Source organism: Sceloporus occidentalis, unplaced genomic scaffold (assembly GCF_023333645.1).
Source record: "Sceloporus occidentalis isolate IW3139 unplaced genomic scaffold, rSceOcc1.0.p SCAF_3, whole genome shotgun sequence".
Lineage (NCBI taxonomy): Eukaryota > Metazoa > Chordata > Lepidosauria > Squamata > Phrynosomatidae > Sceloporus > Sceloporus occidentalis.
In genome coordinates, this window is record NW_028316983.1 from 8,870,576 (window position 1) to 8,896,636 (window position 26,061).

The 26,061-nt window shown below is 42.0% G+C and overlaps 1 protein-coding gene across 3 annotated transcripts in view; it reads left to right on the plus strand.

The window, feature by feature from the left end:
* LOC149315532 (peroxidasin homolog) overlaps window positions 1-26,061 on the plus strand; it is a 64,590-nt gene that overhangs the window by 13,750 nt on the left and 24,779 nt on the right. For all 3 annotated transcript variants that reach the window (XM_089513606.1, XM_089513607.1, XM_089513608.1), the window contains exons 2-10: window positions 376-447; window positions 9,995-10,066; window positions 11,840-11,911; window positions 15,540-15,611; window positions 16,689-16,760; window positions 20,070-20,239; window positions 21,396-21,513; window positions 23,168-23,337; window positions 25,134-25,406. In XM_089513606.1, the coding sequence (XP_089369732.1) occupies window positions 376-447; window positions 9,995-10,066; window positions 11,840-11,911; window positions 15,540-15,611; window positions 16,689-16,760; window positions 20,070-20,239; window positions 21,396-21,513; window positions 23,168-23,337; window positions 25,134-25,406 (1,091 nt within the window). The remainder of the gene's footprint in view (window positions 1-375; window positions 448-9,994; window positions 10,067-11,839; window positions 11,912-15,539; window positions 15,612-16,688; window positions 16,761-20,069; window positions 20,240-21,395; window positions 21,514-23,167; window positions 23,338-25,133; window positions 25,407-26,061) is intronic.

Sequence of the window (26,061 nt, forward strand, 5' to 3'; positions counted from 1 at the left end):
CCTTCCATTGGTAGGCAAAGATTTTTTATTCCAGCAGACTTTCAGGAACTTAATAGTTTTAAAGTGAGGGTTTTTAACAGAGTGCTGTACTGCTTTTAATTATATTATTTTAAATAGTTTTTTTCTTATTTTAATGATGTATTTTTCATTTTTTTAAAAATGTTATTCATACTTTAATTCCATTGTAAAATGATAATCTTTTTGTATGATTTCAGCTTGTATTTGTCCTAGTTTGTGGGGGTGGAGGTTAGAAATAGATGAGGAGGGTTAGGGCAGAGAATGGTTAGAATCATGAAATCAGCATTGCAGGTATCAGTAGGATCATAGAACCCTATATATATATCATTGACAGACTGAATGATTTCTCTGTTCCAGGGATCTGCGCTTCAACCATATCAGAGAAATCCAGCCTGGAGCTTTCAGGAATCTGAAGAACCTCAACACACTGTAAGTCTGCGCTCCACAGGAAGATATCTGCACTGCACACATATAGCAGTTTGATAGCATCTTAACTTTCATAGATTCATTATATGGAATCTTGAGAGCTGAAGTCTGAAGATGTAGAATAAAAGGATAATATTGGGAGAGACCACAAGGGCCATCCCTGCCATGCAGGAAGACACAGAGTCTCATCCTGTGAGAAAAGAAAGCCAAAAGAGAGTGGGAAAGTAGTGGCTTTCTCCATGTCTTCTCACATGATGTTGTAGTACTTCCGTTCTCTTCCCAAGGGAGATGATAGTAAAAGCATGTCTTTTGTCATGCTGGAAAACATCTGTATGACAGAAGGAATGTTTTTAAGACCATCTCCCTTGTGAAGAAAACAGAAGTGCTATGATGTAAAAGCCGCTACACTCTTGCTCCATTGCAGCTTTCTTTTCTTATACAGTAAGTCTCATAATCAAATCACTCCTGACATATGGCCATCCAGCCTCTGTTTAAAAACTTCCAAAGAGGGGGACTCCAACACACTTCGAGTGAGTGTGTTCCATTGTCAAAAAGCTTACATCAGGAAGTTCTTTCTAATGTTTATGAGAAGTATCTCATCAGAGAGGTACTTTTCTGCTAGAGAGTTTTAATTCATTCCACTGAACTACAGCATTGGTGCTGCATAGCGAACAAGTCTTTAGTACCATACAAACCACACTTCTCAAGATTCCTTAGAATGGAGAGATGGCAGTTGAAGTGGTATAAGTGTGATTTTATTCTTTGGAGTTCTTTAAACAGAGGCTGGATGGGCATCTTTCAGGAGGCAAGTCATCAGATTATGTGGTCCTTGTGGTTCTGTCCATCTCTATGGTTCAACAAATCTAGTTTAGTGTGGATATACCCTTTACCGTTTCTTGATGTTGTTTGGATTTGTGGTTAACTTTTGTAGCCCTAGACCTTTTAAAAAACTGGAATAGTCAATTTATACAAAATGAACATATAACTGTCATATAGAAAGATGTATATATGTCAATTAATACATTGTATTTTTCTTTTTAAACTAATAAAATTTAATTTAAAAAAACTCATCATGAAGGTTATCAGGAGTGGTGGTTTGTGGCATCTGTATAAGTGGGATGTTGAATCCACTCTGAATTTTACTCTGAACTTAATTTGGAGATCAGGTTCTGAGCACCTTGGATAGATCTTTTAAAGTTTGGGCCAAAACCTATAGTGCATTCACTACCTCACTAACTTGGAAGCCACCTGTTGTAAGGGACTAGTAGTCCCTATTGTGGGGAGGGAAACCATGGCTCCTTTTAAGAATCTCTTGATAGCTATAGCTTGATCCCTTTGAGAAGGTGGTGACAGCTAGAAAAATGGACTTTAACAAAATTTTCAAAGTAGGGAGGAAAACAAATGCCTGGGTTCTAGAATCATAGATTTGGAAGAGACCCCAAGGGCCTTCCAGTCCAACCCCCAATACACAATTAAAACACTCCCAACATATGGCCTTCCAGGCTGTTTAAAAGCCTCCAAAGAAGGAGCCGCTACTACACTTTGAGGCAACATATTCCACTATCAAACAGCTCTGACCGTCAGAAAGTTCTTCCTGAGATTTAGGTGGAATCTCTTTTCATGTAGTTTACATCCATTGCTGTGTGTCCTGGACTTTGAGGCAGCAGAAAGCAAGCTTGTTCTATCCTCAATATGATATCCCTTCAGATATTTAGACATGGCTTTAACCTTTTCTGCTCCAGGCTAAACATACCCAGCTCCCTAAGCTCATAGTGCATGATTTCCAGATCGTTTACCATTTTGGTTGCCCTCCTCTGGTCACACTCCAGCTTGTCAGACTGCCTTAAATTCCATTTGGGACTTAAAGTCCCCTTTGCTGTTCTTAACTGCTTCTGCGCTCTTGTATTTTATGCAGCATCTTACCTAAGCTGCAGAAAAGGAGATACTGATTAAATTTGTCCGGTGGGCTGCTTGATCCAAAACCTTGGCAAGAACCACCCTGCAAATGATGGTCTCACTAGCTTGGCTTGCAGACAGAGGGTAGGTTCAGTAAGAGTCTGCTGGATGCTCTTCAAGCCAGCTTTATTTGTTTTTTGGCTTGAACTGTGCAAGCAGTATCACCTGCTCTATCATTTTTGGCCAGATCTGCATTTGTCTTGGATCTTAGCTTTTAACAGCTCATGTGCTTGGCTTCAGACTTTGTTGGATCCTGTGAACACTTGGTATTTCGGGGTCCTTTCAGGATACAGCACAACAGCGGGTGCATACCCAAGATGCTCTTTCTTTTAGTCTTGGCCTCAATGCATTTAGCTGGGAGAAGTGGAATTAATTGATATTGTTCAAGGATAGAGAGCAATTTCTTGTCAAGAGTGTGTGACTCAGCAACAATGTCAGGAGGGAAAGGGGCAAGGGTGCATGTTGGAGGTGAATGGACACAGAGCTAATGGGAAGTAGACCCATAGCCAAAACCATGTGGGACTCTCCCTTCTCCCTCCTCCTTCATCTTCTCGGCCACACCATTATCCTTCCTCTTTCTTTATGCCATCCTCTCTTTTTGTCACACTTGTGGTTTGTTTGTTTGTTGTTGTTATTTTTGTGTGCCTTCAAGTTGTTTCCAACTTATAGTGACCTAAGGTGAATCTATCATGAGCTTGCCTTTTGACAGCCCTTTAAGTTCTGTAGCTCCATTTATTGACTCCTGGGGTTTGTAGTTTTGCAAAGTCTTTAGCCAAAGTGTGCTGGTACCTCACAAAACTAAAGGTCCCATGATTCTTTAGGATGGAGTCTACAGCATTTGCTGCATCTTCTATAGCAAATATATGGGTCTGGGTTTGGCCCTTTTCAGATCCCTAGTTCTAACCCTGAAAGCCCTCCATAGCACAGCCAAAGAACTTGTCTGACGGTTGCAGTTTTGACAAGTAGCTTTTCCAAGCTCTGCTCTGGTCAGATCAAACCAATGAAGAGATTTCTACCAGTGGCAGAAACCAGAGTCTTACATGTGCCTAAATAAATAAATGGCAGGGTAGTAGGACAAGTAAGGCGGGGAAGTGATGGTAGAATAGCATAGGATAGTGTTAAGTTCTGTCCTTCATCCTAAATAAATTTCCCATGCTTAGTGTTAGAACTTGACATTTGCTGCCTAATTTGGGATGGGGAGCCTTTGATGCTCCAGATGTTTTGGACTTCAGTTCCCAAAAGCCCCAGCCAACTTGGTCAAAGTCAGAGATGATAGATGTTGCATGTCCTTGAGCTTTTCTTGGCTGAAAACTGAGATACATGGGGCCAACCAACATCAAAGTGTGGATCAAGATGACAAAAGTTATTATAAGGACGACTAGCAGCATTTCTCTGGGACTTTGGCGTGTGTGTGTGTCTTTCTCAGCCCTACCTGCTGAACTTGGAGAACCTTCTGTAAATGAAGCCTGGCATGTACCAAAGATATCTGATTTTGCTGATTTACTAGGGAACCATTGCCAGCAGTGGTCTGAATGTTGGATTAGGACTCCGGAAGAGCAGAGTTCAAATTCATGCTCAGGCTTGGGAAACCCCTAGAGGATCTTGGACAAGTCACATTATCTCAGCCTTATAGGAAGCCATGGCAAACTGTCTCTGAATACAAAAGGATCTTGTAGCGCCTTTGAGACTAACCGAAAGAAAGAAGCTGGTAGAAAAGCATTTGTCAACTTCAGTCTACTTCCAGTAGATTCTATGAAAGCTCATGGTACCAGTTTCTTTCTTTCAGTTAGTCTCAAAAATGTTACAAGATCCCTTTGCATACTGATTTTCCAGACCCTTTGAACATCTCTAAATTGTCCCTCCAGACTCCTTGAACTACTGTACATCTTTTCTGCTCCCCCCCCTAAAAAAAGGTGAATTGTCCCACCTTGAATTTTCCAGGAGCTGCAATAGGCTGCAGTCTGCCCTGCACTGTTTAATATTTGAAAAATCATTTTTAAAAAAATCATAAGTGGACCTCAAGCTACTTCTAATGGTTTTGTTTGTTTGTTTTAATTTTATTTGGCATTTCTGATGGTCAGTCTGGTCCCTAGGGTCCCAAGTGCAGAAGAGTGGTCCCTAGACCCACATACCCTTCACCATTTCCCAGATCAACACATGGACACATGGCCAAAAAGGGGGGGGGGGGCATGTCAACAGGGCAAAAATTATTAATGAGAAAGGAAATACAAGCTAGTAGAGGCATCAACCGTTTGTTTTTTGCTTGTGGGAAGTGCACAGGATTCTATCCTCTCCTCTCTTCTCCACCTCCCCACACCCCTGGGTTAGTTGAGTGCAAACTATTTTTGAACCTTGAACTCAGTTTGCAATAACAGAAGTAAACTGAGGAGAAAGTGGGAGAGAGTGAGAGAAACAGGCATTTTATAAGCTGCTGAAAAAGTGGGATGACAGAAGGTTAATTGGGATTGTTTCTATGAAATTGGGACACTTGGAGGCAATCTAGGCTGCTGCCACACTGCAGAATTGATGCAGTTTGATACAGCTTAAACTGTCATGGCTCCATCCTATGGAATCCTGGGATTTGTGGTTTGTTGTAGCACCAGAGCTCTTTGACAGAGAAGGCTAAATATCTCATAGAACTATAAGCCCCAGAATTCCATAGCATTGAGCCATAGCAGTTAAAGCGGTGTTGAACTGCATTAATTCTGCAGTGCAGATGCAGCCTGTGTGTGCAGATCCCTCACAACATCCACAAAGTTGCAGTCAGGGACCTGTGACTTTGACAGAGTTGCTACTTCTTTAAAAGACGTACAGTGGACCCTTGTTGGGTTTGGTTCCAAGATCCTCCATGAATAACAAAATCTGTGGATGCTCAAGTCCCATTAAATATAATGACCAAAAAAAATGGAAAATCAAGGTTTGATATTTGAAATTTATACTTTTTTTAACATTTTCAAACCGTGGATGCTTGAATCCGTGTATAAGAAATCCGTGTATAAGAAGGGCCGACTGTATTTCCCATGTTTCTTTCTTTCTCTTCTCAGAGTGACTTTTAAAGCAGAGGAAAAATAATTATAACTCCATATATTTTAATGAGTTGCAAGACAGAAGCAGTTGTAAAACCAATTAAAACAGGAGAGCAATCCAATCAGAACAGAGATTTAAAAGGCCAGATTAAAATGATTAAAAAAGAAAACCTGGGTAAACAAAAAGGATTGGGTGAATGGAGGTTGTTCCAAGGACATTTGCATGGCTAAGCCAAGAATGTTATCACATCTCTGTTTGCACAATCCCATAATGTGAATGTTGATGACAATGGTGGGTTGCGATTTTCATTGCCTATTAAACCTCTGTGTGGAAACAGATGGGTAATTGTGAAATCAAATGCTTTCACAGCCGGCATCTGTAGTTTTTTGTAGGTTTTTCGGGCTATGTGGCCATGTTCTGGAAGAGTTTATTCCTGACTTTTCACCAGCATCTGTGGTTGGCATGAGGATACATCCAGATGCCAGCCACAGATGCTGGCATAACGTCAGGAATAAACTCTTCCAGAACATGGCCACAAAGCCCAAAAAACCCACAAAAAACTATAGATGGGTAATTGTTTCTTGACACAGTCTAACTGCAGACCATCTCAGATCCTGACTGGTCCTCATTGGCTTTATTGATCTCTTTGTTTATGGTTGTCATAGCAGCTTGTCCTGTGTCTTCCCCTGGGAGAACCATTATAGGTCTTTGCAATGGAAGGAGTGAGCATGGTTCAGAGTGTGGTCTGGAAAAGGCTTCAAAATACAGGAAACCATTTAATCAGACTCCTGGTTTATTCAGCCCAGTATTGTTTACAATGTTTGGAAAGGGCTCTCTGGGGTTTCAGGTAGGATTCTTTCCCAACCGTATCTGGTGGCACCAGAGGCTGAACATGCAGGACCTTCTGCAAGCAGAGTGTGGACCCTATCAAAGATACCTCTTCTCCTGAATGACTATGGAGTTAGTACCATTGCCAACAGGGTGTCATGGTCTGAATGTTGGGTTAGGACTCCTGAATACCAGAGTTTGAATCCCAACACAGGCATGGAGGCTTCTTGTGCAAGTAATATTTCCTCAGACTTAAAGGAAACTATGGCAAACCTCTAATGCGTCTGCAGCCTCATTCCCACTACTTTTTAAATCGGATCGCAAATCGGTTTGAACCAGTTCAAACGACCCTGGTTTCCATTTAATCAGAAGCACTAAAGCGATTTCAAGATGGGGGCCATGCTCCAGACCCATTTAACCTGTGTCTTTTTGACACTGATATTTTCCGCTTCTTTTTCAATAAATCGATTCCGTGCAAGTGTGAACCACAAGCGGATTGGAATCGATTCAAATTTCCCCTTGGGCCGGCTGGAACCAAATCATTTAGAATCGATTCATTCATGAATGGGAACCACAAGTGAGTTATTTTGATGCCAGAAAATAGCAGAAAATGTGATTGGGGCAAGTGTAGTGTAAACCACGATCTGATGTCAAATCGATCCATCGATTCGGATCGCACACCGATTTATCTGTAAATGGGAATGAGGCCTACACTGCAGAACTAAGGCAGTTCAACACTGTTTTAACTGCCATGACTCAATGCTATGGAATTTGGGGGATTGTAGTTTTGTGAGATCTTTATCCTTACCTGTCAGAGAGCTCTGGTGCTTCCACTAACTTCAAATCCCAGGATTCCATAGAATGGAGCCATGACAGTTAAAGCGGTGTCAAACGGCATTAATTCTGCAGCGTGGCAGCAACTCTCCTCTGACTAAATCATGCCAACCCCCATAAATAGACTACTTCCATTGGTGGTTGACTTTCCATCTTTGGAGGTCCTTAAAGAAATATTGGAACAATGAATTCAGTAAACAGGTAAATATACACAGGATTGCACAATTCATAATTAATTGTGCAGAGATTTCCCTGAAGCCTGGTATTAATCCCAACTAATGTAGACCCACTGAAGCAATGAGGCTTACCTATGTGTTGACTCACCATTCAATCATTAAATCAATTGGTCTCCTCTAGTTTGGAGTAACCTAAAGGAGTTAGGCTGTCATACATGTTTGTTAACTGTTCTAATGGAGCAAGTAGCTCATGTCTGATAAAGACTTACATTTTGATCTAGCAACTTGGATTCTGTGAAATTTATCAATGCTCATATGTGAGACATCCTATCTTGAAGTATATATACCACCTCGACCAATTTGGAAGAAGGGTGAGATGTTTGTCATTTGTTCATAACAACAACAACAAATTTTAAAATGAGAGTGGTTTCCATGCTGTGATATCCCACAACTCTGGAGGCCAGGTTGACACCAAAGCTAGCTTCATTTCAGTACTAGCTTCCTTTTTTTGTTGTTAACTGAAGTCTTTTAGAGCCTAATGAATTTGCCTACGCCTGAAAAAAGCATGGTTTTACACCATTTAACCTTTGTTTAATAGTTAAATTGTTTCTTATGCTTTTAGACCGTTTGAATACCTTTTTAAAGATTTATTTTTTTTAATTGTGTAACCTGACGTTATGGTAAGACTCTCAGAAATCAGGGCAAGATATAAGAAGTAAACAAATAATAAATAATAATGGGGTTGCAAAATTGCCTGGGGTTAAACCCTCAACAGAGGTGGCTACGGAAATGATTGAGAACATTGGAGACTTGTTCAAAACAAGCCAGGATTTTTATTTGCCAAGGGTTCAAAATAATGCCAAAAGATTAGCCTGGAATCCACTGCCCGGAGGCTTTTTCTCAAGCGCTGTGGGACTAGAAAGGAATATTATGACAACAAATGTGAAAACAAGGCTGAAAGAGTACAGATTGCAAGCAGGATCTTGCTGGGTCAGTCCTGACCTTTCCTCTGCTATTCTGCCCATTTACCTTCATTAGGGCCATCGGCAGGAGTGCACCTGTGAGAGAGGGGTAAAATATGGGCATTGAGCCTCACCAGGGAATAATTCTGCCCCACCAATGAAATTTTTCTCCACTCCTCAAATTTCTAGCATTGCAGTAAGTTAAACTTCAGCTGAGCACTTGGAAAGACAATAAAAAGAGGCAAGTGAAGTGACCAAAGAAATGCTAACACAGCAAACAAGAGAGTTCTCAATGCAAACAATTTTCCTGTGTCCCACTCTTTGCAATGCTAGAAATTTGGGGACTGAAGGATAATTTTATTAGGATGCAGAATTCTTCCTTGGGAAGGCAGTGCCATAACTATCCTCCCAGCAGAGCTTGTTGGCTTTCCAATCCTGAGAGCATCCCACTCCCTAGAAAGGAGAATACTTTCCAAATAACATTGCAAGCCTGTTTTGGAGCAGGTACCCTGTTTTCAGGAAAAAGCTTAACATGCACATTAATAAAAATAGATAGATTTTATTTCTATCCCGCTTTTCCGCGATGATCAAAGAGGCATACAGATTAAAATTTCAACATAAAAATACATACATATCGATAAAAAATATCCCATTAAATGCTATTACACAGCCAGCTTAGTTGAATTGATCCAAAAACATTGCGAAAATCGTTACACAATGGGGGAGAGGGCATAATATCACATCTCATGGGGGGAAAGTTGGTGAAAGAAAAAGGTCTTGAGGTTCTTTCTGAAAACGTCCAGGGAGGTGGTGGAACAGAGCTCGTCGGGAAGGTTGTTCCACATTTTTGGGGCCGAGATGGAAAAGGCCCTTTGCGAGGTCGCCGCATATTGCACAATTGGGACCCTCAGCAAATTCTTCCCAGCTGACCTGAGTGTGTGAGGCGGATTATATGGGGAGAGGCGGTCCTCCAAGTACCCTGGTCCCAAGCCATTTAGGGCTTTATAGGTAATTACCAACACCTTGTATTGGGCCCGGAAGCGAATAGGCAGCCAATGGAGATCTTTCAGGATAGGTGTTATATGGTCTGCCCTGGAACATCCAGTGACCAATCTCGCAGCCATGTTCTGCACTAATTGAAGCTTCTGGGTTTGGTACAAGGGTTGCCCCATGTAGAGCGCATTACAGAAATCCAATCGAGAGGTTACCAGAGCGTGTACTACAGTTTCAAGGTCCCCCCGGTCCAGGCAGGGTCGCAGCTGGCGTATCAGCCGAAGCTGATAACAAGCACTTCTGACCGTCGCATCCACCTGAGATGTCAGTTGGAGCGATGAGTCCAGAAGCACTCCCAAGCTGCAAACGGAGTCCTTCAGGGGGAGTGTGACCCCATTCAGGACAGGTGGACAAATTGCACTAGTCTAAGCATGCAACTAAATGAAACAACAAGGAGGCACATGATCCAAATGTATGTGGGTCTGGCTTTTTTAAAGAGGAAATACACTACAGAAGTTCTTATTTCAAATCATGGCATTGTAGAGGTGGAAAGTATCCTAAGAGTCACATATTCCAGCTCCTTCCTGTATCGAAGTCAGCTACCATGCTGGGGAGGATTTAACTCTCCAACCTTTGTATATTCTGAATTCCCCCTCCTCTTCAGTTGTGTATCTGCCAGTTGTTCCAGTTTGGCAAAGGCAGTACTGATTAATCCTCTGTTATCCCCATCAATCCATTACTTTATTCCACCTTCTGTTTTTTTCCCCCCAACAGGCTTTTGAACAACAATCAAATAAAGCACATTGTACGAGGGTCATTTCAAGAGCTTGAGAACCTGAAATACCTGTGGGTAACTTTCTCTCTTTAAGATTTAATATGTTATAATTCACAAAATGTTTGTAACAGAAAATATTGCTGGAATACAATGTCAAATCACACATGATTGTTTTTGAAATATGTGTGTGTGTATTGTGATTGTTGTTGTTGTCAACTGCCATCAAGTTGACTTTGACTTATAACAACCCTATGAATGAGAGACTTCCAAGTCTCCCTATCATCACCAACCTTGCTCAGGTATTGCAGACTCAGGACTGTGGCTTCTTTAATTGAGTCTGTCCATCTGGAAAGTAGCTCCATCCATCCGTCCATCCATCCATCTTCTATCTATCAATCTACCTATTTACCTATCCATATGTCATCTACACATCCACCCATCCACATATACACACCCTTTTCAAGGTAGAATTCTCACCCTGAGATTCTTCCCCTTCACCCTGAAAACCAAGGAAGAGGGCAAAAGCTCTGAAGCTCAGGGACAGGCCCTGGCATCTGGAAAGCTTATGTATAAGTGTGACTTTTTTTAATCTGAAAAACAGCTATCAGAAAAAGGGTTAACAATGCCCACAATCATAAGCATTCGCCCACATGCAACATCACAGCCAATTGCTGGTAAGTGTTGCCCTGGGTGCCCTTCCCTAGTTCTGCTTCTGTTGCAGTAGCAATAGCCAGGGCTGGGTTATTAATGGTTCAATTTGTGCAATTGCTCCAGAGATCTCACTGTCTAGGGCCCTGATCCTGAAAGAAAAAAGTGTGTTGTTGAGATCTTCTCTTTCCACAGCCATTTCTGAATCTCCTGCTATTTGTGTTACCTCCTGTGCTTTGTGTTTTACTTGAGTAATTGGATAAAAAGGCATGGGATTAGTCTCCCTGGAGTTGCAGAGCTAAAAATGGGTTCCCGCATGGAAGATGTTTATGCTGCTGCCCATTGTACTTTGAATGTATATAGGTATTTATATAATCTCCATACCATAGCTCCTAGAATAGCTCACGTATCTGCAGAGAAGGGGCCTTAGTTTTGGAATTATTCCAGAGCCCTAACCATTTTAATCTAGCCTTGGCAATTGCACAAAAGGCTTTGGGACCTAGTCTTTCAAATATGTTGACCAGCCTACAATTCCCAGAATCCCAAGTCAGCATGTCTGGAAGGCACTAGGCTGGGGAAGGCTGCCCAAGAGCAATGTTATGTCAGTGTCACATGTTCATCAGAGATACATCACCACACTCCTTCTGTGATAGAATATCTGAGGCTGTAAAGAGCTAAAATAAAGAGAACAAGGAGGTGGAGGCAGCAGAATGCTCATCAGATGTGATCCTAGAAGTGTGACTCATTTGCATCTCTTCCACCCTTGCTTTGCACTTCTTGGTTTTGTTTTCATAGTCATTTCTGGAACAGATGAGTCAATTAATGGCCATCTGTCAGTCCTTATTTGCAAGGAATGTATAGAAAAAACTAGAGTAAGAAAGAGAATGTATGAACACACTGCCCCAGGTGAAACCATATCATGTAGTAACAATAGCAGTAGATTTCTCATTGAGGCCTGTGCTGTAGACATACTTGGTTAAAGCTGGGAATTCTGGCATTAGTAAAATAAGGAAGATTTTAAAACACACATCTCTCTCTCTCTCTCTCTCTCTCTCCTGGAGAAATGTAGCCACTGGAGAGGTGGGTGGCTTTCTTGTGATAGTTACCTTCAGTTTACAATAAGTTTCCCCTAAGTCCTCACCCTGTCAGGCATCATTTTTAAAAAGTAATCTTCTCCTTTCTCTCTCTTTGCAAAGCTACCTTTACAAGAATGAAATACAAAGCATCCAGCAACATGCCTTCAAGGGGCTCCATTCCCTGGAACAGCTGTAAGTTGGCTGAGGTTTGTGTTGGGAACAGCACAGAGAGACGGACGGAATTTAGCCTCTGGACTGTAGCCAGTCCCTGCTGAGACATCAACTGCAAACTGAAATCCTTTGAGAATCAGGATTGCGGTTGGCATACACTAGTGGGATGTGCAATCTTGTCTCAGCATGGAGTGCAGCAAGAGTGGGCAGTGAGGGGGGACAGGGTCTGACGACCCCACTCAGCCTCTAGGGGCCACAGTCCACCATTTCCCCCAAAGTGGAAATGATGTTCTGGCCATTTCTGGGTTCTGTTTTTCAGTGTTTCTGGTGTTGTTGTTTTTTTGGGGGGAATGGATCAGGGAATGACTAAACAGAGAATTGTGACTCCTGTGATGGAGAAAGAAAGCCATCGAGGTGACACAAACGCTAACCATAAAGGGCCTGAAATCCATGCTCCTAGACAAAATAAAGAGTTCCTTTCTGGTCTCGGGGAATCTAGGAAAGTATGCACCTCTTCACAGATGATCTCATGCAGTACTGTAGCCAAGATCTAATCTCTTCCTAGCGTACATAATCAGTGGCTTTGCTGATGATGTATGGGGGGAAGAATGGCCCCAACTATCTCAGCGGCATGCTGTGTTTTTGGAAATAAACTCCAAAGGCCAAGGGATAAGCCACACAAGGTGTGATTTGTATTAAAACAATGCAGAACAAAGTATCTAAATATGCCTGTTTTTGAAGAGTCACACTGCTGGCTGTAGCTATATCACAGCAGTAGCTCTAATGCAGGAGTAGGAATCACGCAGCTCTCCAAATGCTGTTGCACTGCAACCACAGGTGTAGCTATGCCAGGGTTGCAAAGTGAGGGCATTACTCCCTTCCCCATAAGAATTTTGCCCCCAGGAAAATTTTCCTCCAGTCCTGAAATTGTCCAGCATTGCAGGAACATAAAATTTCATTTGAGCATTTAGAAATACAGTTTAAGCATCCAAAGACAAGGGGCAGCCTGGTAACCAAAGGAATGCAAAGAAAGCAAATAGAGGAGTTTTAGATGTGAACAATTTTCACTTCTCACTCTGCAATGCTATGAACGAAGGAAAATTTCATTGGGGAGATGGAGTGCTGCCACACTGTAGAATTGATACACTTTGACACCAGTTTAACTACCATGGCTACAGCCTGTGGAATCCTGAAATTTGAAGTTTGTTGTGGCACTAGAGCTCTCTGACAGCTCACAAAACTACAGATCCCAGAATCCAACAGCATTGAGCCATGGCAGTTAAAGTGGTGGCAAAGTGCATTAATTGTGCAGTGTAGATCCAGCCAAAGTCTTATTTGGAGGCGCAATGATTCCATTTTGCTACCCATAGCAACAAACCCAACTGCAACTCCCAGCAGCCACAATGGTGAAAAACGCAGAGAGTTGCAGTCCAACAAGATCAGAAGAGCCATTAGTTTGCCACCTCTGCCTTAACAGATCTGGTGCCAGAAGAAATAAAGCAGGGCTTGGAAACATTACCATAACCACCAGTGTTTCACAAATGAAGAGTGGGGCATATGTAGCCAAGCAACATCAGAGTGTGGTCAATATGGAAAATGTTATTAATGGGGAAGAACCCACAAGATAGGAAAGTTTGCTTTTTCCTGATCTTACTGGGAAGGGCAAGATTCTGCCCCCCTCTCCCCCTGCTGAGTTAATTGAGCAGAAAGTACTTATACTTTGAACTTATACTTTGCAGTTTGCAGAAACTGAAGTAAGCTGAGGACAAAGAGGGAAGGTGGCAAGAGGGGAGAAAAACTGAGACATTTGAAAAGCAGCAAAGGGAAAAGGGGACTACAGAAGATGAATCTGGACTGTCTCTGCCAAGTCAGGACAATTGGAAGGGGGTGCATTACTATTTTGGACAACAGTTCCCAGACTCCCCTTCACCTCATGGCCATAATGGCTAGGAATTTCTGGGAGCTCTGGTTATAAATAAATAAATGTTTCCATGCTCTGAAATAAAAGGCCCATCAGTTTTCAGTCTTTGAAACAGGTTTAAATTCTTAGCTGATTGATGGATAGTGTCAGATGTATTTGGGTTCCGGTCTGTTATGATGGGTTTGCACATGAACGCACCAGCCTCTGTTTCCAGCCTACCCCTTCCCTCCACTTTCCCACAAAAGTGGAGAGCATTTGATACAGCTCACTTTTTATGCCTTAAAGACAGCACTTCTTGAATGTTCACTGCACTTGGTCACGTTGAATTTGCCATGCTTCATCATATATCCAGATAACAACTTGCTGTCTCTGGACAACATGTGTAAACCAATGGAGGGATTTTGATGGCCAGATTTTTCCCAGGCTGGAGCTATGAATTTCTAGGCAAAACCCACCTGTTGCCCCTGATTTCAGCTGGTCCCGTTTGTGCGGCTGTACTTGCCTATCTTTACAGTTGGTGATGTTAGCCACCAGCTCCATATGCTTTCATGAATTCATTCCTCGTTCTCTGTTGCACTGCACTATGGGTTCTGTACTCTTAAAGAGTTATAGCTAGCAGGCATCATTCACTCAGAGATGCAATCAAATCTGTAGAGAAATTGGGAAAGAAATTGTTGCTACTTTGTCCCATCCTGGCTAAAGAAATTGTGATGCAATTGAAATTAGAGCTGGTGTTCTTGGTCATTGGATGGTGGTGATGAGCAGGAGCAGTTGGGCGGGTGGGGGGGGATAGAAGAAATAAAACAGGTTATAAGCATCCAAATCTGATGTGAAGAAGAGGCATGAGATTCTTAGAAAGGGTTATTAAAAGTTTTGTTGCAAGGATTTTACAGGACACCCCATGGATACCAAAATCTATGGATGTTCAAGTCCCATTAAATACAATGGATAGTAAAATGGTGTCCCTTATATAAAATGGTAAAATCAAGATTTGCTTTGGGGGATTTATATATTTTTTGAATATTTTCAAGCCATGGATGCTTGTAGCCATGGATAAAAAAAGGTCTGTGGATACAGAGGGCCAACTGTAATTCAATCAATGTAGCTTTCCCCCAGCAATGAGATGTGCTATTGGGGAAAAGTTTTCATGTTTCTGTCTGTCTTGCAGCTGACAAAATGAGTTCTTCACATACTATCCATTGCTAAGGACTCTGTCACATGAGGCTACGAAAGCAGAATTACAGCAAGATAGAAGCGTTTGTGGCTGTACCTTATCACAGAACAACATGTCTGTCCTGCAGCTGCTTCATCTTCCATCCTTTTCTGGAATGCTCCTTTTCACTGATTTATAAAACCCATTAACACCTCCAAATCACACTGCTTTTCTACCATTGATCCATGTGTGATAAGTTCCTCCTGCTGCAGTTCCGAGATGCAGGCAGTCACATGATGCAAGTGGATGTGATTATGCTCCTCTCCCACTTGTTATTCCAAAACAGCCAGTTTTTATTTTATTTGTTTTCCAGTTTCTTTTCTCTTTTTTTAAACTCAATCAATATCTGTGACTGTGCAATTGAAAATACAGCTGTTTTAGACACACACACAAAGCAGATTTTAGAAACAGGTTTAATGTCTTGCTTTTGATACACAAAGGTGCTCCAGCATACATCTGAGAGATTAATGAGTGCCATGTTGTATGTATTGTTTGTGTGTTGTTCTCTCTTCCAGTTACCTGCATTTTAACAACCTTGAAACCTTGGAACCAGACACTTTTAGTGACCTGCCCAAGCTGGAAAGACTGTAAGTCCTGGCATGATAGTTGTCAAGGGATTTCTATCTTTGCCCTGAATATCTTGTACTAAATCCCAGGAGATAGCAATGATAGATAGATAGATAGATAGATAGATAGATAGATAGATAGATTTTGAATATATTTACAAACAACAATGAACCATTCCTCCCCTCAAAATTAGTTAAATCAGGACACAACTATCACAGCCTTACAAATCTTAGCATATTTTCATCAAGTCCAGACACTGCTGTCCTTTCCCATTGTAAAATATTGTGTCAAAAAGCAATATTCCAAAACTCCAGTTGATTAATAGGTGGTCCATGTACTGAAGTCAGAACCATACTGTAGAGGAGAAATGATGAGAACATTCTACAAAACCATCTTCCTTTATCAAGGTGCTGCAGGATGATGTTTCCAGCCTCCTCCTGAAACTATATCCAATGCAATAATCACTCCTTGTTGCACAAGAGATTGCTGGTAGGAGGGGAATAGAAACACTATCCTGCTGCACTCTGATCACTAGAAGAATAGACTTCCGTCACTCAGTGCAGCTGATGACTGTTGAAGAAGGTTTGGGGAATTGGATCAAGAGACTGTGTGTGTGTGTTGTGTGCCTTCAAGTCATTTCCAACTTATGGCAACTCTAAGGCAAACCTATCATGGGGTTTTCTTGGCAAGATTTGTGTAAAGGAGGTTTGCCATTGTCTTCCCCTGAGGCTGAGAGCATGTGACTTGACCAAGCTCCCCCAGTGGGTTTCATGGCAGAACTGGGAATTGAACTCTGATCTCCAGAGTTGTGGTCCAACAGTCAAATTGCTACGCCATGCAGGAGACAATACATAGTTACAGATACGCAACTACATCTGTGATGTACAAAACTTAGCCACCTATGTTTTTTAGAAACGGAAAGTGATTAGATCAGAGTTCAGATGGGTCTGGCAGCCAGATAGGGCTCACAAACTGCCATCCTGTTTTAAAGCTTTACTTTGTCACTGACAAATCAGCTTCTATCTTTGAGTATCTTGGAAGATGACCTTAACAAATTCTAAGTTATGTTCTGGTGTTCCTCATTATCCCCAATGCAGCTTCTTGCATAACAACAGGATTTCCAGAATCCAGCCAGGAGCCATCGCCCGAGTGGAATCTCTGAAACGCTTGTAAGTGGATAACAGCTGTTACAAAGGACAACTAATTATTGCCTCCTCCATCAAATGTCTGGAATGGAGGCTGAAGCAGATCCAGCTGCAGCAGCTGCTTGGGGATACCTGTGGTGTTTTGCTAACCCTGGGACCCCACTGTCCTGTATGATATGACAGGCCTTAACCTCTGCAGCAGCCACATCAGCAGGCCTCAGCCACCCATGGAGATTTCTTCCTCCATGGGAGAGGGGATCTAGTACCTCCAGGGACCCTCCTGTTCTCAGCTGAAGGAGTGATAAAGCACGCCCTTTTCAATATAGTATTGCATTATCCCTTTGGTTTATAGTGTTCATGCTGTCTGGAAGATTGTGGGAGCTGTAGTCCAAAAAGACAACTTTCTTAAGTAGTTGCAGGTCCCACTTTTGATGTCATGCACCTCTAGATCTCCCAGGTCACAGCCAACAGCTAGTATACTAAGACAAAAATCCCCACAAAATCGCTGATAAGACGACGCTTGAACTGAAGTAACAGATACAAACATGTTACTAATAAATAATAATATTGTTGATATACAGTATATAACAGTAAACATTAAACAACACTCTACAAAGGTTGCTACAAATGACATAAACACCATACAAGATAAACTAGCTAATGTCTAGTTTATCTTCTATGGTATTTATGTCATTTATAATAACTTTTGTAGACAGTTGTAGCAAATAATGTTATGTACATATTGTATATCACTAAGATTGTAGTTTACCAATAACATGCTTGTACCTGTTGCTTTCGTTTCAACAGAGCTAGTATACCTCTTTCTGGATCTTATGGGGAGAAATAGAAGTCAATATTGCAAACACAACAGCTTCATACATTCCAATATATCATCAATGAAAACTGTGAGGCCAAGCAACATCAGAAGGTAGTCCAGATGGCAAAAGTTATTAATGGAGAAGAACTCACAAACTAGGGAAAGCTGCAGCAGTTTCCTTTTGTTCAAGTCTGCAGGGAAGGATAAGATTACATCCTCCTCCTCTCTTCTCTCTGGCTGAGTTAATTGTGTAAAAACTATTTTTGTTTTGTTTTGAACTCAGTTTGCAGCAATTGAAGTAAGCTGACAACAAAAAGAGTAAGTTGGAGAAAGAGAAGGAAAATGGTACATTTGAAAAGCAGCTGAAAAGTGGGGTGACAGAAGACTACTTGGCATTATTCCTATCAATTGGGACAGTTGGAGAATACGGGACTAGCCATTCTTTTTTTTATAGGCACCACTCAAGAAAAAAAAACGGGTTATCAGACCCTTCTAAGGGCTTAGTTGCTTTTTGCTTCTTCCTTTTTTTCATTTTGGGCAGCCCACGAAGATCCCTGGGAAGAAAACTTGCTACTGCATTTGCCTACTTTAAGGTATGATCTGTGAGCCCTGCCCAAACCTAGTCATACCCTCCAACTATCCCAATTTGGCAGGGACAGTCACAATTAATCCTCTGCTGTCCCATTCTTCCAGTTGTTTTTAAAGTCTACCATCTTCTCTGTCCTCCTCCCATTTGCCCCCTTTGTTCTTGGACTTACTTCAATTGATGCACACACAAAATTACAAAAATAGTTCGCACTCTACTTTGCCCTTCCCAATAGACTCACGCAAAAGCAAACTGCTTCATTCTCTTGTAGTTTATGTGTTCTTCCTCAAGATTAACTTTTGCTTTGATGTTGCTTGGCCACATTTGTCATAAGTTTCATTTCTGAAATGTTGGAGAGTATGGAAACTATATGAGAATCTCTAATGTATATAATGTTTCTGAGGCAACTCCATGTGTATGAGAGAAATCAAGGGTCTTGTTTATAAAATTATATCTGGTGGGTCCATCATTACATATTGATAGAGTATATTAATTATTAATCAGTTTATTAATAACCCACCTTTCTTGAGGTGGTTTACCTAGTATTCCCAAGCAGTAACTAATCCAGGCAGGCGACCAGATGCCAGTCAGCAGAGCTGGGTATGTAAAAGCCTTTGGATCCAGTATCCAGAATCTTCAGTAAGAAAGATATGATGTGGCCAGACTGGGAAGGACCTCTGAGAGGCCAACCAAGAGGTTGGAAGTAGGACTAGCACATGAGGCTAATAAAGCAGAATTTTAACAGGATAAAAGCATATTTGGCTGATACTTATCGCATGACATTGTGTCCATCCTGTTGTTGCCTTGCATTCCATTCATTACTACAGTGCACCTTTTCATTGATGGGCAAAACCTGTCAATAGGCTCTCAATCTCGCTGCTATTCCATTATTGCCTTTGTGTGACAGGTCTCTTCTGCTGCAGTTCTGCTTGTCAGGCAGTCCTGTGCTGTGAATGGGCATGATTCTACTTCTCTCCTCCTCCCCTCCTTGCAGCAATTACAGTTGTCAACAGCTTCCTGAAGCTGGTTGCATATTCACACAGCAGTTGGCTTCAGGAGACAGTTTGCTGTCCCAGTGGCTTGCCACTCCCCCTTATTCGTAGAAAATAATGTCTGGCAGCACTAAAAACTGATCACATAACCATGGATTGCAAAAGCACTATTGTGGGGAAAGGTGTGATAGGAAAATATGCCAGACCGGTATGTTTCTATTCTTGAAATACCATGATTGTGGTGGGACACCAGGCTGGTGTGATAAAGTGTTTAGGCTTCTCCATTGTCCCACTTTCCAGATGTATGAACTGCAACTCCTGTCCTTCCCAGACCATAATGGGTTGAATGATAGGAGCTGTAGTCAGTGGTGTTCTTGCATTGGGTGGCACCCAGTGCAGGCGGTGGAACTTCCAGGGGGATGGGATGTCCAGCACCAAGAGTTCCGGCATGGAGGGGGCACACATGAGTGCCAGAGGGGCAACTGGGCAGGTTGGAGGGGCAACTACACAGCTCTGGGTGATACCCATGCAGTCTTGAGAAACTCCCACAGGGAGAGGAGCAGCAACCGTGGCCCTGAGTGGCAACCGCACAGCCCCAAAGAGTAGCACCCATGCGACTCCAAGAAGCTCCCACAGGGGCCAGAGCTGTGCCCACATGGGCTGAAACAATGCCCATGGGGGGTAGGAAACTGACTGTCAGCCCCCCTTCTGGGGTGTCACCCAGTGCGGTCTGCAAACACACACTCTCAGTGATGCTCCTGACTGTAGTCCTACAAATCTGAGGAACTCCAGGTTAGAGAAGGCTGATATGGATCATTCTGGATTCAATGACTCAACATAATGCAGAATGTTAGCTTACTGTTTCTACACACCTACCAGAAAGTATTGAGCAAATTTGACAGCCCCTCACTCATCTTGATTTTATTTCCTCTTCCAAGGCGACTGGACTCTAATGCGCTGCTGTGTGACTGTGACCTGATATGGCTGGCAGAGTTGCTAAATAAATATGCCATCCAAGGCAATGCCCAGACCGCTGCTACCTGTGAGAACCCAAGGGAGCTGCAAGGTCGTTCCATTGTCAGCTTGACCACTCAAGAATTTCACTGTGGTAAGCCTCTTGCAAATAAGGCCAGAAAACTGATTTTATTTTATTGTATCCCATGCGGTTGTCACATCTATGAAACAATATCCATACCTCCAACATTGCACAGATGAAAACCGGGACACTTGTAGCCAAGCAACATCAGAATATGGTCTTGATGGCAAGCATTATTTTTTTCTTTTTCTTTTTTAAATATTCTTTATTGAAGTTATACAACCAATTAAAAAAAGCCCAAATATTTACAACATCCGTTTTTCTGCTCTTATTTACAAAAAAGGAAAAAGATTCCCCCCACCCCCCTCCCAAATTTATCTATTCAATGTTGACTGATATTATACAGATAGCCCTACTTGTTTGCGAACCTCGATTGATTAGTATTTCTTACATTGTACCTTACACCGCGCTAACTAAATGCATTTTGTTTTGCGATAAAGCCCGTATTTTCTACTCCATTGTTTCTCTTAAAACCTTATACCATACAAGGGAAGAGAGATAGTTTCAGAGAACCTTCCTGTTCATTAGATGCAAAGGAGGTTATTTAGTCCTTAGAGAGGCACCATCTCTTTTTACAGTAATCCATGAAAGATTCCCATGTTTTTTTCCCTTCTTGAACCTTATCCTTTAAGTCCATCGTTATTTTGTCCATTTCTATTATTTTAAAGGATTTTTGTAGCCAATTGTCAACTGTTGGAATTTCTTCTATACACCAGAATTGCGCGATCGTCATTCTGGCGGTGGTGAGCAGATATGGCAAGCATTATTAATGAAGAGGACTAATGAGGAGGACCTTTGTCACAGTTTTCAAATGTTGGAGGGTTTGGAAACTACACAAGAATCTCTAGTGTGCATAACGTTTCTGAGGTGACTCCATCTGTGTGAGAGAAGAGAAATCAAGGGTCCTGCTTATAAAAGTGTATTTGGTGGGTCTATCATTACTTACTGGTACAGCATATTATTTATTAATCAGCCAGCATAGTTACTGGTATGAGTCTAGAGGCCAGAAGGCGAGAAGTTCTGGAAAATATTTGTTCACACCTCTGTATGTTCAGTGGAGCAAACGTGGGAGAATACAGAGTAGAAGTCAGACTTATTACAGTTCCAAGTCCAGATACCCAAAGCTCCTTCAGCTCTTAAGCAAGGCATCATTCATGCTATGTTTCAGAGAGTCCTCGCATCACAACTGAGCCCCAAGATGTGGACGTCACAGTGGGCAACACCGTTTATTTCATCTGCAGGGCAGAAGGTAACCCAAAGCCCAAGATCATTTGGCTCCACAACAAGTAAGTCTCCAGTAATGAGCAATGGGGCAAAGCCTAGTGGTGCTTTTGCATTCAGAATTCATCCAAAGTGAAACTGAATCTGATTCGACTGTTTCCTATGGTTTTCTTCTACATATCCTGAAAGTTATAGTTTGGATGAAAGTGGTAAGGCTTCTCCATGACAGGGCAGCCTGTGGGACTACAACTCTCATCCAAGAGCATGGGCATGCCAGCAAAGAGAATGATGCAGCTCTTTGGAGGCTGCCAGGCAGTGGTATAGCTATGACAGAGGCAAAATGAGAGCTTTGCACCTCCCAGAAGAGCTCCGGCAAATAAAACTTTCCTTCAGTCCCCAAATTCCAAGCATTGCAGTACCATTAAAACTTTAGCTGATTATTTAAAAATAAAGTGGAGGCATCTAAAGAAAAGGGGGCATGCAAAATGACTACGGGAATGTAAACTCAGCAAGCAGAAGAGTTCTAGGTGTGAACAATTTTCAATGTATCACTCTCTGCAATACTAGAAATGCAATGTATCACTCTCTGCAATACCAGAAATGGCATATTTATTTAGAAATGTGAGGGGCATTCCGTAATCAAAGTGCCACTCTTCTACAGGTCCTCATAGCATCTTAGCATTGGAAGCGGTAAGGGCCATATAGTCCATACAGGAATACACAACTGTAGCACTCCTGAAAATTGCTCATCTAACTTGTGTTTAAATATCTTCAAAGAAGGAGACTCCATCACCCTCCAAGGCATTCTGTTCCACTGTCAAACAGTTCTTATTGTTCTCAATGTTTAGGTGGAATCTTTTTCTTACAATTTATCAGCTCATGTTCTACTTTTGAGAGCAGCAGAAAACAAGCCAGCTCTCATGTCATCTCTCAGTCTTTTCTTTTCCAAATTAAACATATCATAGTTTTTTGTGGGTTTCTCGGGCTATGTGGCAATGTTCGAGAAGAGTTTCTTCCTGAGTTTCATTAGCAAACATACCATACTTCCCAAGTCATTCCTCATAAGGCTTGGTTTCCAGACTGTTGACCATCTGGGTCACCAGTCTCTGGACACATTCAAGCTTGTCCACACCTTTCTATAACTGTAGTGCCCAGAACTGGATGTAGTATTCCAGATGAAGTCAGACCATTGTAGAACAGTGGCACTACTTCTTTCCTGGACACTATGCTCCAGGTGATGTACCTTAGAATTACTATGGCTTTTTTGGATGCTGCATCACATTGTTGACTCATGTTTAGCTATTTCCTCATCTTATTCACATTAGGTGGGGGAATCTAAAGAACAGTCTTTAAAAATCTTTAAGACCAAGCTTGCATGTGTGTGTGGGGCGGGGGGCAATTCTTCAGGTAAATCAGCTTGTTCATTTCCCCTCTAGCAATTCCTGTTAACTTTCCCAGGCAAATCAAAATACTAGAATTCAATGTGAATCCATGAAAATCCAAACATCATCCAGGGTTAGCTTACCAGAAACCTGTATAATTCAGGCTGTTATGGTGGGATGGAAATCAAGCATCCTTCCAGATGTTGTTGGACTGCAGTTCCCAGCATTCCTTACTACTGGCTATACTAGTTGGGGATGCTGGGAATTACCATCCAGCAACATCTGGAGGACTGAATTGTTCCCACCCCTGGTTTATAGCTTTCTTCCCATTTCCCAGCAATGAGATTGACATGCAAGAGGACGGACGGCTGAACCTGCTGCAGGATGGAACACTGATGATCCAAGATACCAGAGAATCAGACAAAGGCGTCTACCAGTGCATGGCCAAGAATATTGCTGGTGAAGCCAAGACTCAGGAAGTTGTCCTACGCTATTTTGGCAATCCATGTATGTAATGAATTTAAAAGTCCCCTGAAAGTTAAGATTTTACTGCTGTGCCCTGAGGTTGGATAATTCAGGCAACCTCTTCCAAAATTATTGATCCCACTTTTCTCTTTATTTATTTCTTACATGTTGTTGGCAATTCCAGTTTTGTGAAAATATACCATCTGAAAGACATGTAGATAATTTTGGTCATTCATCTAATTACCAATGTCAGTGCTCACAGGTGTACCTCCCAAAACTGAGACAATATCAATATGGAGGTGTGTGTGTCTGTGTGTTTAGCCTTTACAAAATATGCCTGGGATTGTCAACAGCCATGACGGAAAAAGAAAGACAGTTGCCTAACTCTGAACATTTCCTGAAACATGGGATGGGCAATGGTGGTGAGTCCAGGGCCACTCTTCTGGTCCTGTGACTTTCAGAGACCAAACACAGCACCAGAAATGAGAATTAGATTGCAACTCTCTCAGCATTTTTTACTATTTCTGCTGCTGGGGGTTGCAGCTGGGTGACCTTCTCTAGCTTCCAACTTGAAGAAACCTTCAAGTGTCTCCTGCATATGGTAATCCTAAGGCAAACCTATCATGGGATTGGGCCGAGTTGGGCCATAAAACCCAATGGGTGACCTTGGGCAAGTCACATGCTCTCAGCTTCAAGGAAAAGTAATGCCAAACCTCCTCTGAACAAATCTTGCTAGGAAAACTCCATGATAGGTTTGCCTTAGGGTCATCATAAGCTGGAAATGAGTTGAAGGCTCAAGGCAACAACAAAGATCACTTGAAGTCTTCTTCCAAAATGCATCCATGGATGACCTTTTTCTTTCACCAGCCTCAGCTTTTCTTATGATTTCCATTTTGGTAGCCAAAATCTTTGCTTTTAAAAAATATGTTGGGGGTAACAGATGAGGCAGGCTTACACGCTTTCCCCTTTTCTCTCTGTTTTGTCTTAAGGAGGTTCAAAATGTTTCTGTCTATTAATATAAGATTTAAATTAAAGAAATAATGCCCAGGAATACATCAGGTTTGCTAACTGGGGCATACCTGTAATGAAGTAGACAAAATAATCACTGCCACAGAGAGTTGTTTTGAGGATAATGCCCCTCAAATGGTGGAAAATGCTATATCAATGGAAAACCTCCTCATTATTCCGTAAGAACAGGTGTATAATAGTTTGATTGCACTTTAATTTAGGATTAATAGTTTCATTCTGCTATAACTGTCGCTGACAGGATTAGAGCACTATTAAAGTGAGAAGATGCCCGCACAATCATGGAATTTGTAGTTTGGTGAAGGGCTTAAAGGTTTTTGGAGCAGAGTCTTAGCTATATCCATTGAACGAAAACATTAAAACTCTCCAGCCAGGAAAATTCCAAGTACTGCCCCAAACTACATATCCCAGGATTTAATTGGAATCTTGTTAATTTTGTTGCTGTTGTGTGCCTTCAGGTCATTTCCCTAAGGCAAACCTATTCTGGGGCTTTCTTGGTAAGTTTCTTTAGAGGAGGGTTGCCATTGCCATCCTCTATGGCTGGGAGAGTGTGACTTGCCCAAGGTCACCCAGTGGGTTTCCATGTCTGAACTGGGATTTGAACCCTGGTCTCCAGAGTCATAGTCCAACGCTCAAACCACTACACCACAGTGACTCGCTCTTGCCACTTTAGTCTCATTCCAATCCTGTCATTCCATACAAATCCCAGAAATCCATAGGTAGCAGCCATGACGTTTAAAAAGGAATCAAACTGCTATACTTGTATAGTGTAGATACAGCCCCAATTCTCTCTCTGTTGTTTTTGCTTCCAGCCAAGCCAAGCTTTGTGATCCAGCCCCAAAATACAGAAGTCCTAGTTGGAGAAAGCGTGACTCTGGAATGTGGGGTGTCTGGGAAGCCTCCTCCTCGTGTCGTCTGGGTGTTGAGTTCAGGTTTGGCCCTGCCACAGGATTCTCGCTTCACCATCACCAACTCCGGAGGCCTGTACATACAAAATGTCACCTTCTCAGACCAGGGGCAATACAGCTGCAACGCCAGTAACAGCGAAGGCTCCATCCAGGCGACAGCAAATGTTATAGTGCAAGGTGACTCAAATTACTTTGACATACCCTCCAATGTCCTTATTTGGCTGGGACAGTCCTGATTAATCCTCTGCTGTCTCACTTTTCCGGCTGTTTTTAAGATGTCCCAGTTCCTTCCACTTTTCCCTTTTGTCGTCAACTCACTTCTGTTGCTGCAAACCAAGTTTAAAGTGAAAAAGTAGAGTGGGACCTTGGTATTTGCTGGGATTTGGTTCCAGGGTCCCACATGAATACCAAACTCCATGCAAGTCAAGTTCCATTATATACAATGGTGTAATAAAAGTGTGTACCTTATATAAAATGGCAAAATCAAGGTTTGGGTTTTTTGGGTGGGTGGGGGGAATCAGGAATATATTCCAGCTGTGGATGGTGGAATCCATGGATACAGAGGGTCTGACAGAGGGGTAACTGTATATATATTAGCATGAAGACAAGGTCCCCAGAACTGTTTTTAATACTGGGAGGGCTCTGCCTTGGCAGTCAAGTTGCAATTCATTTTGCCCGCTTGCAGGTACTTTTAGAGGGAGATCAAACTATGTTTCCCATCCATTATCACTGAAACATCCTTAAATGTGAAGGCTCTTACAAATTCAACATGTATCATGTTCCTGCCATCAAGTCCATGTTGCTTACTCCAACTAATGCAAAAATGTGAGTT